This window comes from Tachypleus tridentatus, chromosome 3 (assembly GCF_004210375.1).
Source record: "Tachypleus tridentatus isolate NWPU-2018 chromosome 3, ASM421037v1, whole genome shotgun sequence".
NCBI classification, from domain to species: domain Eukaryota; kingdom Metazoa; phylum Arthropoda; class Merostomata; order Xiphosura; family Limulidae; genus Tachypleus; species Tachypleus tridentatus.
Window position 1 is genome coordinate 44,125,851 of NC_134827.1, and position 19,568 is coordinate 44,145,418.

Genomic DNA, 19,568 nt, shown 5'->3' on the forward strand with positions numbered 1-19,568 from the left:
TTTATTATATAATTACATATTTTATATTATTATATATTACATGTTATTATATAATTACATATTTTATTTATTACATATTATTACATATTATTATATAATTACATATTTTATATTATTTATATAATAAGCATATATATATAATTACATATTTTTATATTATTTATATTAATTACTATGTAATTATTATATTATTATACATTACATTATTTTGTAATTATATTTTATATTATATATTATTACATATTATTATATAATTACATGTATTATTATTTTTATGTTATTACACATTTATATATATTTACATACGTGTTATTATATAATTACTATTACATTATATTATGTATATTATATATTATTATTATAATTACATATTTTTTATATATTATTATATATTACATAATTTTTATTATTATATTATTTAATATTATATATTGTTATTACATGATATTATATTTATTACATGTATTTTACATTGATATTATTACATAATATTATATAATATATTATTTTATATTATTACATATTACATTATTATTATATTATAATGTATTACATATTAAATATATTATTATATATTACATATTATTATATATTTACATATTTAATATTATCATTATATTATATATTATTATTATTACATATTTTATATTATTATATATTTACTGTATTTTATATATATTATGTATTACATACATGATTTATATTATTATATATATTACATATTTTATATTATTATATATTACATATTTTTTATATTATTATATATTTTACATATTATTATTTATATATCATTACATATTATTATATTATTACATGATTATATTCATTACATATTTTTATTATATATTAATTACGTATTACATATTTTATATATTATGTGTTTATTATTGTTATATTTACTTATATTATTATTATATTACATATGTATTACATATTATTATATTATTTTTTATATTATTATATATTACATATTTTTATTATTATATTACATATTTTATATTATTATATATTTTATATATTTTGATATAATTACATATTACATATTATATATTATTATATTATTTATAATTACATTATTATATAATATTACATATTATGTACATATTACATGTATATTATTATTATTACATATTATTATGCTTATATAATTACACATTTTATATTATTATATATTTTACATATTATTATATAATTACATATTTTTATATTATTATATTATTACATATTATTACATATAATTACACATTTTATACTTATATATTATATTACGTATTATTATATAATTACATATTATTTATTATTATATATTATTACGTATTATTACATATTTTAATATTTTATATATTATATATTATATTATTATGTAATTACATGTTTTTGATATTATTATATATTTACGTATAATATTACATAATTACATATTTTTATATTATTACATGTTACATGTATTATTAATAATTATGATATTATCACATTATATACATATTATTATATAATTACATATTTTTATATTATTATATATTAACATATTATTATATATTACATATTTTTATATTATTATATATTACATATTATTGATATTATTATGAATTACATATTTTATATATATTATATATTATTATATTTATATATAATTATATATTACATATTTATTACATATTATTATATATTTACATATTTTATATTATTATATATTACATTATTTCATTTATATTATTATATATTACATATTTTATATTATTATATTACATTATTTTTTATATTATTATATATTACATATTTTATATTATTATATATTACATATTTTTTATATTATTATATATATTACATATTTTTATTATATTATATATATTACATAATATTATATTATTATATATTACATTATTTATATGTTTATATATTACATATTATTATATAATTACATATATTTTTATATATATATTATATAATTACATATTATTATTATATAATTACATTATTTTTTGATATATTATTACATATTACATATTATTATATAATTACATATTTTTATATTATTATATATTACATGTGTTATTATATAATTACATATTTTTATATTATTATATATTGTTACATAATTATTATATAATTACATATTTTTATATTATTATATATACATATTACATAATTACATTATTATATTATAATTACATATTTTATATTATTTATATATAATATATTACGTAATATGTATTACATGTTTTTATATTATTATATATTACATATTATTATATAATTACATTATTATTTTTGATATTATTGTATATTACATTATTATTATATATTACATTGATTTTTTTATATTATTACATATTACGTATTATTATTATATTCAATTACATATTTTTTATATTATTATATTATTACATATTATTATATAATTACATTATTATTTATATATTATTATATATTGATACATACATTATTATATAATTAATATTAACATTATTTTATATTATTATATATTACGCATTATTATATAATTACATATTTTTATATTTATTATATATTACATATTATTATATAATTACATATTTTATATATTATATATTTACATATTATTATATAATTACATATTTTTTATATTATTATACATATTATATATTATAATTACATATTTTTATATTATTATTATATTATTACATTATTATTACATATATTATATACATATTACATATTATATATATATAATTACATATTTTTATATTATTATATATTACATATTATTATATATACATATTATTATATAATTTTTATATTTTACATTATATATATTACATATATTATTATATAATTACATATTTTATTTATTACATATTAATACATACATATATAATATTACATATTTTTTTATTATTATTACATATTATGTATTATGATTTTTATTATATTATATATTACATGTATTATGTAATTACATTTTATATATTATTATATATTACATATTATTATATAATTACATATTTTTATATATTATTATATATTACATAATATTATATAATTACATATTTTTATATTATTATATATTATTACGTATTATATAGTTATATTTTATATTTATTATATAATTACATTATTTTTATATTATTATGTATTACATATTTTTATATAATTATATATATATTACATATTTTTATATTATTATATATTACATATTTTTATATTATTATTATATTACATATTTCATTTTATATTATTATGTATTACATATTATTATATATTATATATTACATATTTTTATATATTATATATTACATATTTATTATGTATAATTTTATATATTATTATATATTATATATTATTACATAATTTACATTATTATTAATATAATATATTACATATATATATTATATATGTTACATATTATTATATTAATTACATATTTTATTATGATATAATTACATATTATTATATTATTATATATATTACATATTTTTTATATTATTATATATTACATATTTTTATATAATATATATTACACATATTATATAATTACATATTTTTTTATATTATTATATATTACATATTATTATATAATTACATATTTTTATATATTATTATATACATATTATTATATGTAATTACATATTTTATATTATTATATTACATATTATTATATATAATTACATATATTATTATATATTACGTATATATTATTATAATTATCATTATTTTATATTATTATATATTACATATTATTATATAATTACATATTTTTATATTATTATATATACATATTATTACATAATTACATATTATTATATACATTACATTTTTATATTATTATTATATATTACATATTATTATATAATTACATATTTTTATATTATTATATAATACATATTATATAATTACATGTTTTTTATATTATACATATATTACATACATATTATATAATTACATATTTTTTTATATTTTTATTATTATATATATTACGTATTACATAATATTATTACATATTTTTTACATTATTATATATATTTTATTATATATTACATATTTTTATATTATTATATTACATATTATTATATATTATTATTTTTATATTATTATATATTACATATTTTTAATATTATATAATATTACATATTTTTATATTATTATATATTACATATTTTATATTATTATATATTACATATTTTTTATATTATTATATATTACATATTATTATATATATTATTTATGCATTATTTTATTTTATTACTATATTATTATATATTACATATTATTATATTATTATTACATACATATTTTATATTATTATATATTACGTATTATATATTATTATATATTACATATTATTTTTATTATATATTACATATTATTATATTATTATTATTATATATTATTATATATTACATATTTTACATATATTACATGTTACATATTATTATATATTATATTATTACATATTATTACATATTATTACATATATTATTTACATATATTATTATTATTATTATATTTATTATATATTATATTATTTTATATTATATTACATATTACATATTATTATATATGATTATTATTTTTATATTATTATATATTACATATTATTATATAATTACATATTTTTGTATTATTATTATATATTACATATTATTATATAATTACATATTTTTATATTATTATATATTACATATTATTATTACGTAATTACATATTTTTTATATTATTATATATTATATATTATTACATATTACATATTTTTTATATTATTATATATTTACATATTATTATATACAATTTACATATTTTATATTATTATTATATATTTACGTATTATTATATATTTACATATTTTATATTATTATATATTACATATTATTATATAATTACATATTTTTATATTATTATATATTACATATAATTATTATATACATTATTATATTTTTATATTATTATATATTACATATTATTATATATATTACATATTTTTATATTTATTATATATTACATATTTTATATTATTATATATTACATATATATTATATAATTACATATTTTTATATTATTATATATTACATATTATTATGTAATTACATATTTTTATATTATTATACATTACATATTATTACATAATTACATATTTTTATATTATTATATATTACATATTATTACATAATTACATATTTTTATATTATAATATATTACATATTATTACATAATTACATATTTTTATATTATTATATATTACATATTATTACATAATTACATATTACGTGTTTTTATATGTTTTGATCTTTGTAGTTTTTACATATTAATTTTCCCTTTACTGCCCTCCTACATGCATCTAAGCGCTAAGTGTGAGAGCTAATGTTAAAAATCTAGGTTCAATACCTGCAGTGGGTCAACGCAGGAAACGTATTACGTAAAGATTATTGTGATAGGTGGTATTGCCTGTAAGACAGTGGTAAAACTTATTACGTAAAGATTATTGCGATAGGTGGTATTGCCCGTAAGACAGTGGTAAAACGTATTACGTAAAGATTATTGCGATAGGTGGTATTGCCCGTAAGACAGTGGTAAAACGTATTACGTAAAGAATATTGTGATAGGTGGTATTGCCCGTAAGACAGTGGTAAAACGTATTACGTAAAGAATATTGTGATAGGTGGTATTGCCCGTAAGACAGTGGTAAAACGTATTACGTAAAGATTATTGTGATAGGTGGTATTGCCCGTAAGACAGTGGTAAAACGTATTACGTAAAGATTATTGTGATAGGTGGTATTGCCCGTAAGACAGTGGTAAAACGTATTACGTAAAGATTATTGCGATAGGTGGTTTTGCCCGTAAGACAGTGGTAAAACGTATTACGTAAAGATTACTGTGATAGGTGGTATTGCCCGTAAGACAGTGGTAAAACGTATTACGTAAAGATTATTGTGATAGGTGGTATTGCCCGTAAGACAGTGGTAAAACGTATTACGTAAAGATTATTGTGATAGGTGGTATTGCCCGTGAGACAGTGGTAAAACGTATTACGTAAAGATTATTGTGATAGGTGGTATTGCCCGTAAGACAGTGGTAAAACGTATTACGTAAAGATTATTGTGATAAGTGGTATTGCCTGTGAGACAGTGGTAAAACGTATTACGTAAAGATTATTGTGATAGGTGGTATTGCCCGTAAGACAGTGGTAAAACGTATTATGTAAAGATTATTGCGATAGGTGGTATTGCCCGTAAGACAGTGGTAAAACGTATTACGTAAAGATTATTGCGATAGGTGGTATTGCCCGTAAGACAGTGGTAAAACGTATTACGTAAAGATTATTGTGATAGGTGGTATTGCTTGTAAGACAGTGGTAAAACGTATTACGTAAAGATTATTGTGATAGGTGGTATTGCCCGTAAGACTGGTAAAACGTATTACGTACAGATTATTGTGATAGGTGGTATTGCCCGTAAGACTGGTAAAACGTATTACGTATAGATTATTGTGATAGGTGGTATTGCCCGTAAGACAGTGGTAACACTTTGTAATATTGTTGTAGTGAGTTTCTTCTTGGTCTGTGTTCTTACACTATTGCTATAGAAATCAGGTTTCTGGTTTTGTTAGTAGACGTACCGCTGTGTCATTGAAGAGCATGGGAAGTGGTAATACCCCTGAAACAACAGTTACGCATCTGGTTTATGAAGTCTGAGATCTGGATTTCTGGGTATTTCTTAACTTATGACGATTAAATCAGGTTGAAGTCTTTATAGAAGCTGTTTGATATGTTCATCATTGGTTCATATTTACCAATAGGTAAAACTTCATACGAAGTGAGGTTTCTGGTGAAAAACTACCTAGTTTTAAAACTGGTCTTCAGTGTAGAGAGGTTGATGGATTTGTTTGTAGTTTATCATTTCTTCTTATACAGCTTGCCTTGTCTGTTTGTACTGTATGGTCTATATATAAATACACATGTTAACTGTTTGTACTGTATGGTCTATACATAGATATTGACTGTTTGTATTGTATGGTCTATATATATAAATACACATGTTAACTGTTTGTACTGTATGGTCTATACATAGATACCCATATTGACTGTTCGTATTGTATGGTCTATATATATAAATACACATGTTAACTGTTTGTACTGTATGGTCTATACATAGATACCCATATTGACTGTTTGTATTGTATGGTCTATATAAAGATACCCATATTGACTGTTTGTATTGTATGGTGTATAAATACATACCTAATTTGTCTATTTTTACTCTACTGTCTATAAATATATAAATTCACTGTTTGTACTATATGGTCTCTATATAAAGATAGACATGTTGAGTGTTTTTATTGTATGGTCTACACATACATACCCATATTGACTGTTTGTATTGTATGGTCTCTATATAAAGATAGACATGTTGAGTGTTTTTATTGTATGGTCTACACATACATACGCATGTTGACTGTATTGTATGGTCTACACATAGATACCATTGTTGACTGTTTGTACTGTATGATCTATACATAAACACACATGTTTACTGTACTGTATAGTACATACATAGATACATATGTTGACTGTACTGTATGGTCTATACATAGATACATATGATGACTCTATTGTATGGTATACACATAAATACTCATGTTGACTGTACTGTATGGTTTATATATAAATACTCATGTTGACTGTACTGTATGGTATACACATAGATACACATATTGTAAACGCACGTCAGATCTGGCTTAAGAATTTCTGTTAAAACTGTAAACATAACAGGTTAACCTTTTCCTTCAGAAAAATATATTATTCTGACGGCCTAGCTCTGTTTCACAAATCTTTCTTTCTGACTTCGTTATGGCAGCACTGACCTAAGGTCAGTGTGTCATCGTATAATGATAAAACTCCAGTGTTCATACGAATTTTTATTGAGAAGCTATTTGTGTTCGTAAAAATACTTTTGAAGTGTAAAAAATATAAGAATACGTTTTCAGACAAATTAATAATTAGTTGTCACCATTATAATAGATAAGTGGTTGAATATCAGTAACAAATATGATACGAGTAAAAATCTGTTTAGGCCTAACACAAATTCATTGGTGTTATCGTCGTGCAAACACTTTAACACAGCATGATACAAGAAGTCGTGGACATTCAACCCACAACCCACTAGGTCCATCTTCATTACCTATCCATGTTAAAAACGTATTCAATACAGCTTTCATTATGCTTTCTTTTCTTTCTTGAATACGGTTTTACAAGGACAAGTAATGAAGATGGACCAAGTGGTTTGTGTGTTGAATGTGGAACAGTATTGAGTAACAGTAGTTTGCATCCAGCAAAGTTAAAACGACATCCAGAAACCAAACTCCCAATTAAAAAATCCATCTTCCGAGTATTTAAAAATAAAGTTTTTGTAATTAAATGCAAGAAAAGCTACATTTCGTTCATTTGTCCATCAGAACAACAAAGGTGTTCTTACTGCTACATATCGTGTTATTTACCGTATTGCAAAAGCAGATGAAGCTCATAGAAGTGCAGAAGATTTGGTAGAGTGCACGATTGATGAGAAATTTCTTAGAAACATTAACTCTGTGCCCCTTTCTGACAACTCGGTTTCTCGAATAATCAAGGATATGTCAGCAAAGTGCTTAACTGAGTTAATACGGCGAGTGAAAGAGTGTCCAACTTTTTCACTTCAGATGGATGAATCAACAGATGTCGCAGGTTATGTGATGTTGCTTGTGTTTGTTCCCTATATTCACGAAGATAGTTTTGAAGAAGACATGCTAATTTGCAAACCTTTGCCCATTCAAACAACTGGCGAAGATATATTTAAACTGATCGATTTATTTATGGAAGAACATGAGATCCAATGGTAGTTTTGCTCAAGTATTTGCATTGATGGGGCTGCAGCTATGATTGGAAAATTTTTCAGACGCAGTAGTACGCATAAAAACCCTGACATCGAGAGTATCCACTGTTCAGACGCAGTGGTACGTATAAAAACCCTGACATCGAGAGTATCCACTGCTGTCTTCATCGTCATGTACTTCTAATGAAACGAATGCCAGAAGACTTGAAAGAAGTATTGGGTGATCTCATAAAAATAGTTAATTTTATAAAATCAAGTTCACTCAATGTGAGGATTTTCAGTTTACTCTGTGAGGATATGGGAAGTTCGTATAAATATTTGCTGCTTCATACTGAAGTCCGATGGCTTTCTCGGGGAAATGTGACTGCTCGGTTTTACGATATACGTAAGGAGATAGGTTTCCTTTTATTTCAATGTCATTTTGAACTTTCGTACAAATTAATGGACAAATGCTGGATACAGAAAGTGGCTTTCCTTTCGGATGTATTTGTCTATCTAAATGAAGTGAGTGTTACAATGCAGGGTAACGTACTTTAAAGTTCAGAGTAAAAGGGAAGAGCTTCAAGATAAGATAAAACTTTAGGATGAATGTATGCTTATGGAAGAACTTGATTGCTTCGAAAATCTCTGGTTTTTTACTTATGAATGAAATTTCCTTAAGTGAAGATACAACAGTTTCAGTCTTGCGGCACATATCTGATTTGTGTACAACTATTGTGGAGTACTTCACTCCTCATTTAGAAATAATATTGTGCATTCAAAACCCCTTTGTTGACTCTGTAAACACCAACGATTTGTCTTTTAAAGAAAAAGAACAGCTTATAGAAATTTCAACTGATGACACACTAAAAACAAAATTCCAGCAGAAAGAAATTACACAATTTTGAATTCAAATGGCCATAGAATACCCTGAAATAAGTAACAGAGATTTGAAAATTTTGATACGTTTTCAATAACATATCTTTATGAGCAAACATTTTCACTGTATACAGCTACAAAGACCAAATTTACAAACAGGCTAAATATTGAAGATGATTTGCACTTACAAGTAACAACCATAACTACTTTGTGAACAAAATCAAGCCCATCCAAGCCACTAATAAATTAATAAATACACTGTATTTTTACTGATATAAATTTTGCAAGCAGAATTATTGAAAAATTAAGTAGAATATTTCTTTAAATACTGATATTTTAAATAAATTTATCGTGTGAAAGCTTGAAGTAAACTTTATCTGGTGCCAGTGACCGATTGTTTCTATTTTTAGTGTTGGTTTTTGTCATTTAGGCTCTGAAATGTTTTTTTCTTTCTCATGTGGAGTTCCGCAGGAACACCTAATGTTTTCCAACTACATATAGAATTTACTTTAGAAGTAACAAAGAACTACAAAACCTAATTGTATATAAAAATGATATAATTAAACTACAATAGTTTAGTAGAAAGTGAGTCAGAACAGTTTACGAGGTTATCCGAATAGTTCATCGTGGTGTCGCTACAGTATTACTTTAAGATATACATAAGTAAGAACATAAAACCTTCAATGCTCTTGACGTGTAATCTACATTATAGCTTTTGAAATCTCAGACACTTTAGAGATCTATAATACTTTTTTGTCGTAGTATGAATAACGGTTTATTTAAAGTTGACTTTCAGTGTTAACATATTATAGTGTTATTTACTACCATCAGTTTAAAAGGATAGATATAAATTAAATTATGATAGTTTTGTTTCTTGAAAAGTGAACGTTATTTGTTTGGTTTGTTTAAATGAACATTTTATGTTCAGAAAATAGGACAGACAATGTACAACGAGAAGCAAGAAGAAGACAGCCACTCACTCTTGGATTTCTTTAAGTTTCCACAACTCAGGAAGAAACTGTTTATTATAACCTTGAGCTGGTAAGTATGCGCTGTACTTGTGTAATTATGGCAAAGGTCCTCTCGCGCCCTCTGTGGACGGAGTTCCGAGTACTTATTTTCTGAATTAGCAACGAACTGAATAAAGAGCCACATATGTGTAAGAAATGCAGTTTGTAAGGTTTTAACTGATAAAAAAACAACTTTTTATGTTTGATTACAACACCAATGCATTTCATTGCATCATAATTTGGTCCGGCATGGCCAGATGGTTAAGGGGTTCGAGGGTCGCGGGTTTAAATCGCCGTCACACTAAACATGCTCGCCCTTTCAGCTGTGGGGGCGTTATAATGTGACGACCAATCTTATTATTTGTGGGTAAAAGAGCAGTCCAAGAGTTGGCGGTGGGTAGTGATGACTAGCTGGCTTCACTCTAGACTTACACTGCTACATTAGGGACGGCTAGCGAACTTAACCCTCGTGTAGTTTTACACGAAATTCAAAAGAAACTAAAACTTCATAATTTTGAAACATATCTAAATCACAAGCAATAACATTCAATATTTACTCTGAGAGTAAAAACACTGCAAACCAAATAAACACAACATAACCATAGAAAACATCCAAATACTAAATAAAAAACAAACACAAAATTAAAAAAGCCTTACTTATACAACTACAGCCCAAAAAACACCTACCGCATGTTACGAGCAACAATAGTTATTGTTTACTGTCATAACGAATGTTACGATCAACAATAGTTATTGTTTACTGTCATAACTTAACGAATGTAACGAGCAACAATAGTTATTGTTTACTGTCACAACTTAACGAATGTTACGAATAACAATAGTTATTGTTTACTGTCACAACTTAACAAATGTTACCAATAACAATAGTTATTGTTTACTGTCACAACTTAACGAATGTTACGATCAACAATAGTTATTGTTTACTGTCACAACTTAACGAATGTTACGAGCAACAATAGTTATTGTTTACTGTCACAACTTAACGAATGTTACGAATAACAATAGTTATTGTTTACTCTCACAACTTAACGAATGTTACGATCAACAATAGTTATTGTTTACTGTCACAACTTAACGAATGTTACGAATAACAATAGTTATTGTTTACTGTCATAACTTAACGAATGTTACGATCAACAATAGTTATTGTTTACTGTCACAACTTAACGAATGTTACGAGCAACAATAGCTATTGTTTACTGTCATAACTTAACGAATGTTACGAGCAACAATAGTTATTGTTTACTGTCACAACTTAACGAATGTTACGAGCAACAATAGTTATTGTTTACTGTCACAACTTAACGAATGTTACGAATAACAATAGTTATTGTTTACTGTCACAACTTAACAAATGTTACCAATAACAATAGTTATTGTTTACTGTCACAACTTAACGAATGTTACGAATAACAATAGTTATTGTTTACTGTCATAACTTAACGAATGTTACGATCAACAATAGTTATTGTTTACTGTCACAACTTAACGAATGTTACGAGCAACAATAGTTATTGTTTACTGTCATAACTTAACGAATGTTACGATCAACAATAGTTATTGTTTACTGTCACAACTTAACGAATGTTACGAGCAACAATAGTTATTGTTTACTGTCATAACTTAACGAATGTTACGAGCAACAATAGTTATTGTTTACTGTCATAACGAATGTTACGATCAACAATAGTTATTGTTTACTGTCATAACTTAACGAATGTAACGAGCAACAATAGTTATTGTTTACTGTCACAACTTAACGAATGTTACGAATAACAATAGTTATTGTTTACTGTCACAACTTAACAAATGTTACCAATAACAATAGTTATTGTTTACTGTCACAACTTAACGAATGTTACGATCAACAATAGTTATTGTTTACTGTCACAACTTAACGAATGTTACGAGCAACAATAGTTATTATTTACTGTCACAACTTAACGAATGTTACGAATAACAATAGTTATTGTTTACTGTCACAACTTAACAAATGTTACCAATAACAATAGTTATTGTTTACTGTCACAACTTAACGAATGTTACGATCAACAATAGTTATTGTTTACTGTCACAACTTAACGAATGTTACGAATAACAATAGTTATTGTTTACTGTCATAACTTAACGAATGTTACGATCAACAATAGTTATTGTTTACTGTCACAACTTAACGAATGTTACGAGCAACAATAGCTATTGTTTACTGTCATAACTTAACGAATGTTACGAGCAACAATAGTTATTGTTTACTGTCACAACTTAACGAATGTTACGAGCAACAATAGTTATTGTTTACTGTCACAACTTAACGAATGTTACGAATAACAATAGTTATTGTTTACTGTCACAACTTAACAAATGTTACCAATAACAATAGTTATTGTTTACTGTCATAACTTAACGAATGTTACGATCAACAATAGTTATTGTTTACTGTCACAACTTAACGAATGTTACGAGCAACAATAGTTATTGTTTACTGTCATAACTTAACGAATGTTACGATCAACAATAGTTATTGTTTACTGTCACAACTTAACGAATGTTACGAGCAACAATAGTTATTGTTTACTGTCATAACTTAACGAATGTTACGAGCAACAATAGTTATTGTTTACTGTCACAACTTAACGAATGTTACGAATAACAATAGTTATTGTTTACTGTCACAACTTAACAAATGTTACCAATAACAATAGTTATTGTTTACTGTCACAACTTAACGAATGTTACGATCAACAATAGTTATTGTTTACTGTCACAACTTAACGAATGTTACGAGCAACAATAGTTATTGTTTACTGTCACAACTTAACGAATGTTACGAATAACAATAGTTATTGTTTACTGTCACAACTTAACAAATGTTACCAATAACAATAGTTATTGTTTACTGTCACAACTTAACGAATGTTACGATCAACAATAGTTATTGTTTACTGTCACAACTTAACGAATGTTACGAGCAACAATAGTTATTGTTTACTGTCATAACTTAACGAATGTTACGAGCAACAATAGTTATTGTTTACTGTCATAACGAATGTTACGATCAACAATAGTTATTGTTTACTGTCATAACTTAACGAATGTTACGAGCAACAATAGTTATTGTTTACTGTCACAACTTAACGAATGTTACGAGCAACAATAGTTATTGTTTACTGTCACAACTTAACGAATGTTACGAATAACAATAGTTATTGTTTACTGTCACAACTTAACAAATGTTACCAATAACAATAGTTATTGTTTACTGTCACAACTTAACGAATGTTACGAATAACAATAGTTATTGTTTACTGTCATAACTTAACGAATGTTACGATCAACAATAGTTATTGTTTACTGTCACAACTTAACGAATGTTACGAGCAACAATAGTTATTGTTTACTGTCATAACTTAACGAATGTTACGATCAACAATAGTTATTGTTTACTGTCACAACTTAACGAATGTTACGAGCAACAATAGTTATTGTTTACTGTCATAACTTAACGAATGTTACGATCAACAATAGTTATTGTTTACTGTCACAACTTAACGAATGTTACGAGCAACAATAGTTATTGTTTACTGTCATAACTTAACGAATGTTACGATCAACAATAGTTATTGTTTACTGTCACAACTTAACGAATGTTACGAGCAACAATAGTTATTGTTTACTGTCATAACTTAACGAATGTTACGATCAACAATAGTTATTGTTTACTGTCACAACTTAACGAATGTTACGAGCAACAATAGTTATTGTTTACTGTCATAACTTAACGAATGTTACGATCAACAATAGTTATTGTTTACTGTCACAACTTAACGAATGTTACGAGCAACAATAGTTATTGTTTACTGTCATAACTTAACGAATGTTACGATCAACAATAGTTATTGTTTACTGTCACAACTTAACGAATGTTACGAGCAACAATAGTTATTGTTTACTGTCATAACTTAACGAATGTTACGATCAACAATAGTTATTGTTTACTGTCACAACTTAACGAATGTTACGAGCAACAATAGTTATTGTTTACTGTCATAACTTAACGAATGTTACGATCAACAATAGTTATTGTTTACTGTCACAACTTAACGAATGTTACGAGCAACAATAGTTATTGTTTACTGTCATAACTTAACGAATGTTACGATCAACAATAGTTATTGTTTACTGTCACAACTTAACGAATGTTACGAGCAACAATAGTTATTGTTTACTGTCATAACTTAACGAATGTTACGAGCAACAATAGTTATTGTTTACTGTCATAACGAATGTTACGATCAACAATAGTTATTGTTTACTGTCATAACTTAACGAATGTTACGAGCAACAATAGTTATTGTTGACATTCCATTTAATACCAAATTTATTCAAAAACTAGTAACAAAACATGACATTCCAGTTAATACCAAATTTATTAAAAAACCAGGCACAAAACTGAGGTCTATACTATGTAAAAACTACACTGACAAACACCACACCAACATTATTTATAAAATACAATGTGATAACTGCCACGACTTCTATATTGGAGAAACAAGTAGAAAAATGGAAACCAGATTCAAAGAACACAAAAAGTCACCTTCACTCGTTTTTGAACACTGCAAATCAAATAAACACAACATAACCATAGAAAACACTCAAATACTAAATAAAGAAACAAACATAAACAAATACAAAATTAATGAAGCCTTACTTATACAACAACTCAAGCCCAAAATAAATCAATACAAGAGAACACCTTCATACCTATATTAATAAATATAATCAAACATTTAAGCACGCCCTCTACATTCCTACAGTCAGTTACACAACCCCCTTCAAATACAGGGTCAGTTGTTGGTCAGTTACCTCTATCTTTCTTTGTGAACCTGACGATGATCGAAGAAGGTCGTTGTTCGCTCCTCTACATAAAAATTTTCTCAACCCAAACAAGCCATCTTTACATATATATTTTCAATAGTAATTGTGTACTGTTATATCTTACCGAGTGTTACGAACAATAATAATTATTGTTTACTGTCATAACGTACCGAGTGTCACGAGCAGCAATAGTTATTGTTTATTGTCATAACTTACCAAGTGTCACGAGCAACAGGATTTATTGTTTACTGTCATAACTTACCTAGTGTCACGAGCAACAGGATTTATTGTTTTCTGTCATAACTTACCAAGTATTACAAGCAACAACAGTTATTGTTTACTGTCATAACTTACCGAGTGTTACAAGCAACTGTAGTTATTGTTTACTTTCATAACTTACCGAGTGTTACGAGCAACTGTAGTTACTGTTTAGTGTCATAACCTTAACAAACTAAAATTTTGAAATATAATTTCCAGGTCAGCCATAGCTGTGGCGTATTTTGGTCTCACTATCAACATTTCCAATTTAGGAGGCAATGATTTCCTGAATTACTTCTGTCTGTCTGTCATCGAGCTTCCAGCGTTTGTGTTGGGTCGATATCTGATGGATCGATGGGGAAGAAAATGGACAAACAGTCTGTTTGTCACAACTGCTGGTTTGTTTTGTCTTATGCCAGTTTTCATACCTTCAAGTAAGTTGTGGTCATAAACAATTACGATATTGTCTAGTAAGTTGTGGTCATAAACAATTACGATACTGTCCATTGAAAATTTTGAAATTTACATTTTAAATAAATTCAATAATTATTTTATTCGTCAGTCATTTTACTAACAGAATTATGCGTTACTATATATTACTTTATATATACGTTACTATATATACGTTGCTATATATTTACATTTTTCTATGTTTATTTATAAAACGTACTATACAGATTCCTAACCAATAGGAAGTGTTTCTATGGACTTGGAAAACAGCTACAGAGTCTTTTGTCCTTATTAAACTTTTAAAGTTGAAAGGAGATAGAAAAAATCATACAAGTTTCATATAAACATCCAAATAATTAACTATAAACAACTATACATGTTGTCTTTGATTAAATACCATTATGAGTCTGTAACTATTACTGTATAACTGTACATGTTGTCTTTATTTAAACATCGTCAGACTGTAACTATTACTGTATAACTGTACATGTTGTCTTTATTTAAACATCATTGTCAGACTGTAACTGTTACTGTATAACTGTACATGTTGTCTTTATGTAAACATCATTGTCAGACTGTAACTGTTACTGTATAACTGTATATGTTGTCTTTATGTAAACATCATTGTCAGACTGTAACTATTACTGTATAACTGTATATGTTGTCTTTATTTAAACATCATTGTCAGACTGTAACTGTTACTGTATAACTGTACATGTTGTCTTTATGTAAACATCATTGTCAGACTGTAACTGTTACTGTATAACTGTATATATTGTCTTTGTTTAGATACCATTATCAGACTGTAATTGTTAATATAAAACAATATATGTTGTCTTTGTTTAGATACCATTATCAGACTGTAATTGTTACTGTACAACTATATATGTTGTCTTTGTTTAGATACCATTATCAAACTGTAATTGTTACTGTACAACGGTATTGTCTGTGTTTTATGATATGTTGCGGCCACTTTACAAATTATTTTACAAAATAATTACTTTATTATTGGAAAATTATTTGATATATGAATTCTGGTGTCACTTTATAATTTGTTGCGAAACTTCCAGGTGATGACTCTTTGTCTCGCGATGTAAAATTATGTTGAAGTTGTTTTCTGAATTTTGTCTTCATAGCGAGTGTTATGGATAAAATTATTTTCTTTTGGTTGTTTTTTGAGTAGTAAAACGTTTAGAATTTATTTTGGTCACAGCTGGAAGAAATTGTTACGCCAGTTCGACAACACTACCCCGTAATTGTATAGGCTTAATTTTAAGATTAAGCCTAAACACCTTATATTTTGTCATAGTTGTTAATGAGACGAATCATTGTGATGATACTAGTTTATTACATTAAACCAGTTTTTAACAACAAGTTCACCGTCTTCGACATTAAGCTTCGTGTGAGGTACATCTAACACGTATTGGAAGACATATCGTCTCTCTTACAGGTTCATATTTCACCCAAAAGATGGCAGTAAAAGCAAATACATATGCTGCCTTAATTGGATACTTTTTTTTTTTTTTGTATAAAGACACAATAATACACAACGGGCTGTGTGTGCCCCACCTACCACTGAGAATGAAAACCAAGTTTCTAGCGATATAATTTTGCAGACATAACACTGTGTCACTGTGGGTAATTTAATATTGATATAATAATAGGTACAAAGGTTCCGAAATGCAATAGGGATTGAACATGTTAAAATTTCATAGTTTCTATTGGAATTTTACAAAAGTTGTAACCAGTCCAGGTCTGGAAGTTGTAATCAGTCCAGGTCTGGAAGTTGTAACCAGTCCAGGTCTGGAGAAAGCGTTAGAAAAACAAATAAAGGAACAAAACAAAAAGTAGTCCTAAACGTTGTGCTGTCGCTGAAATTCTCGGTAAAATAAGGTTCGAACACTAATTTATGTTTTAACAATTAATCGTTAATGACGTCAGTGTGTATTATATGCCTATTTGTTACTTGTAGGGCTGAAGATTTTCATCATGGTAGCTTCGGTTATGGGAAAATTTGGTTCAGCAGTTGCCTTCATGGTGATATATCAACAGGCAGCAGAACTGTACCCAACTCCGGTCAGGTCCATGGGCATGTCCATTGGGTCAATGGTGTCTTCTCTTGCTATAATTTGTATGCCTTACGTCGTGTACCTGGTAAGGTGGCTTTCATGAATTTAGATTCATATTGAATCCAAACAGTTGAATACTGACGTTAAATAGAACGATTCATCACACATATTTATTGTCAAAGTTTTATTATGAAATTTATATAAAATTTTCAACGTGGAAGCTGACATTTGTTTCTTTTAAAATATAAATATTATAATACACTACAGCACGATTGTTCTAGTGTGTCTTTTAACCATAATTTAATACAAAATCAAATAAACGAGAGTTAATTTGTAGATACAAATATTTTCACTAATGTTTAAAAACAACTATTTTAATGGCTAATTAAACAATTTACCCATGTTTATACTGAATATTTAATCATTTGAATATTCCAAATAAGCCATCACATAATGAACTACGTAAGAACTTCACTTATGTTATACGATGGTTAATTTGTAAGACCAACGATATCTAGGACTGTCACAGAGATGTGACAGTTTATGCCTACTCAAAATGAATTATATATGTCTGTTAGTTTGTTTTACTGTTCAGAAATATTTTTATCAATATCTGTTAACAGAGCTAATTACAGAATTTCAGTGAACAGAGATTATCTGAGTTTACTTTGATAAGTTTGAATATATCCACTGTAGTTAAAGAAATCCCATAAAACACTTTAACCTCGAAACAAGCAGCTGGAAGATATAAGGGGGAAACTTAATATGTAAGAAGATTGACTGTGTTCTTCCTATAGAACGGCGAGTGTGATGTATGTCAGTGTGTAGTAACGATGATGTATGTTAATGTTCAGTGTGTAGTAACGATGGTGGATGTCAATGTTCGGTGTGTAGTAACGATGATGTATGTTAATGTTGAGTGTGTAGTAACGATGATGGATGTTAATGTTCAGTGTGTAGTAACGATGATGGATGTTAATGTTCAGTGTGTAGTAACGATGATGTATGTTAATGTTCAGTGTGTAGTAACGATGATGTATGTTAATTTTAAATGTGTAGTAGCGATGATGGATGTTAATGTTCGGTGTGTAGTAACGATGATGTATGTTAATGTTCAGTGTGTAGTAACGATGATGTACGTTAATGTTCAGTGTGTAGTAACGATGATAGATGTTAATGTTCAGT

At 25.5% G+C, this 19,568-nt stretch overlaps 1 protein-coding gene and 1 long non-coding RNA gene across 2 annotated transcripts in view; one reads left to right on the forward strand and one right to left on the reverse strand.

Moving 5' to 3' along the window:
• LOC143246787 (uncharacterized) overlaps positions 1-19,568 on the reverse strand; it is a 55,085-nt gene that overhangs the window by 28,714 nt on the left and 6,803 nt on the right. The gene's annotated exons all lie outside the window — the stretch shown is intronic.
• Positions 1-19,568, forward strand: part of LOC143246786 (carcinine transporter-like) — a 45,719-nt gene that overhangs the window by 20,295 nt on the left and 5,856 nt on the right. The window contains exons 6-8 of the mRNA XM_076493938.1: positions 10,629-10,741; positions 16,084-16,298; positions 18,287-18,468. Of these exons, the coding sequence (XP_076350053.1) occupies positions 10,629-10,741; positions 16,084-16,298; positions 18,287-18,468 (510 nt within the window). The remainder of the gene's footprint in view (positions 1-10,628; positions 10,742-16,083; positions 16,299-18,286; positions 18,469-19,568) is intronic.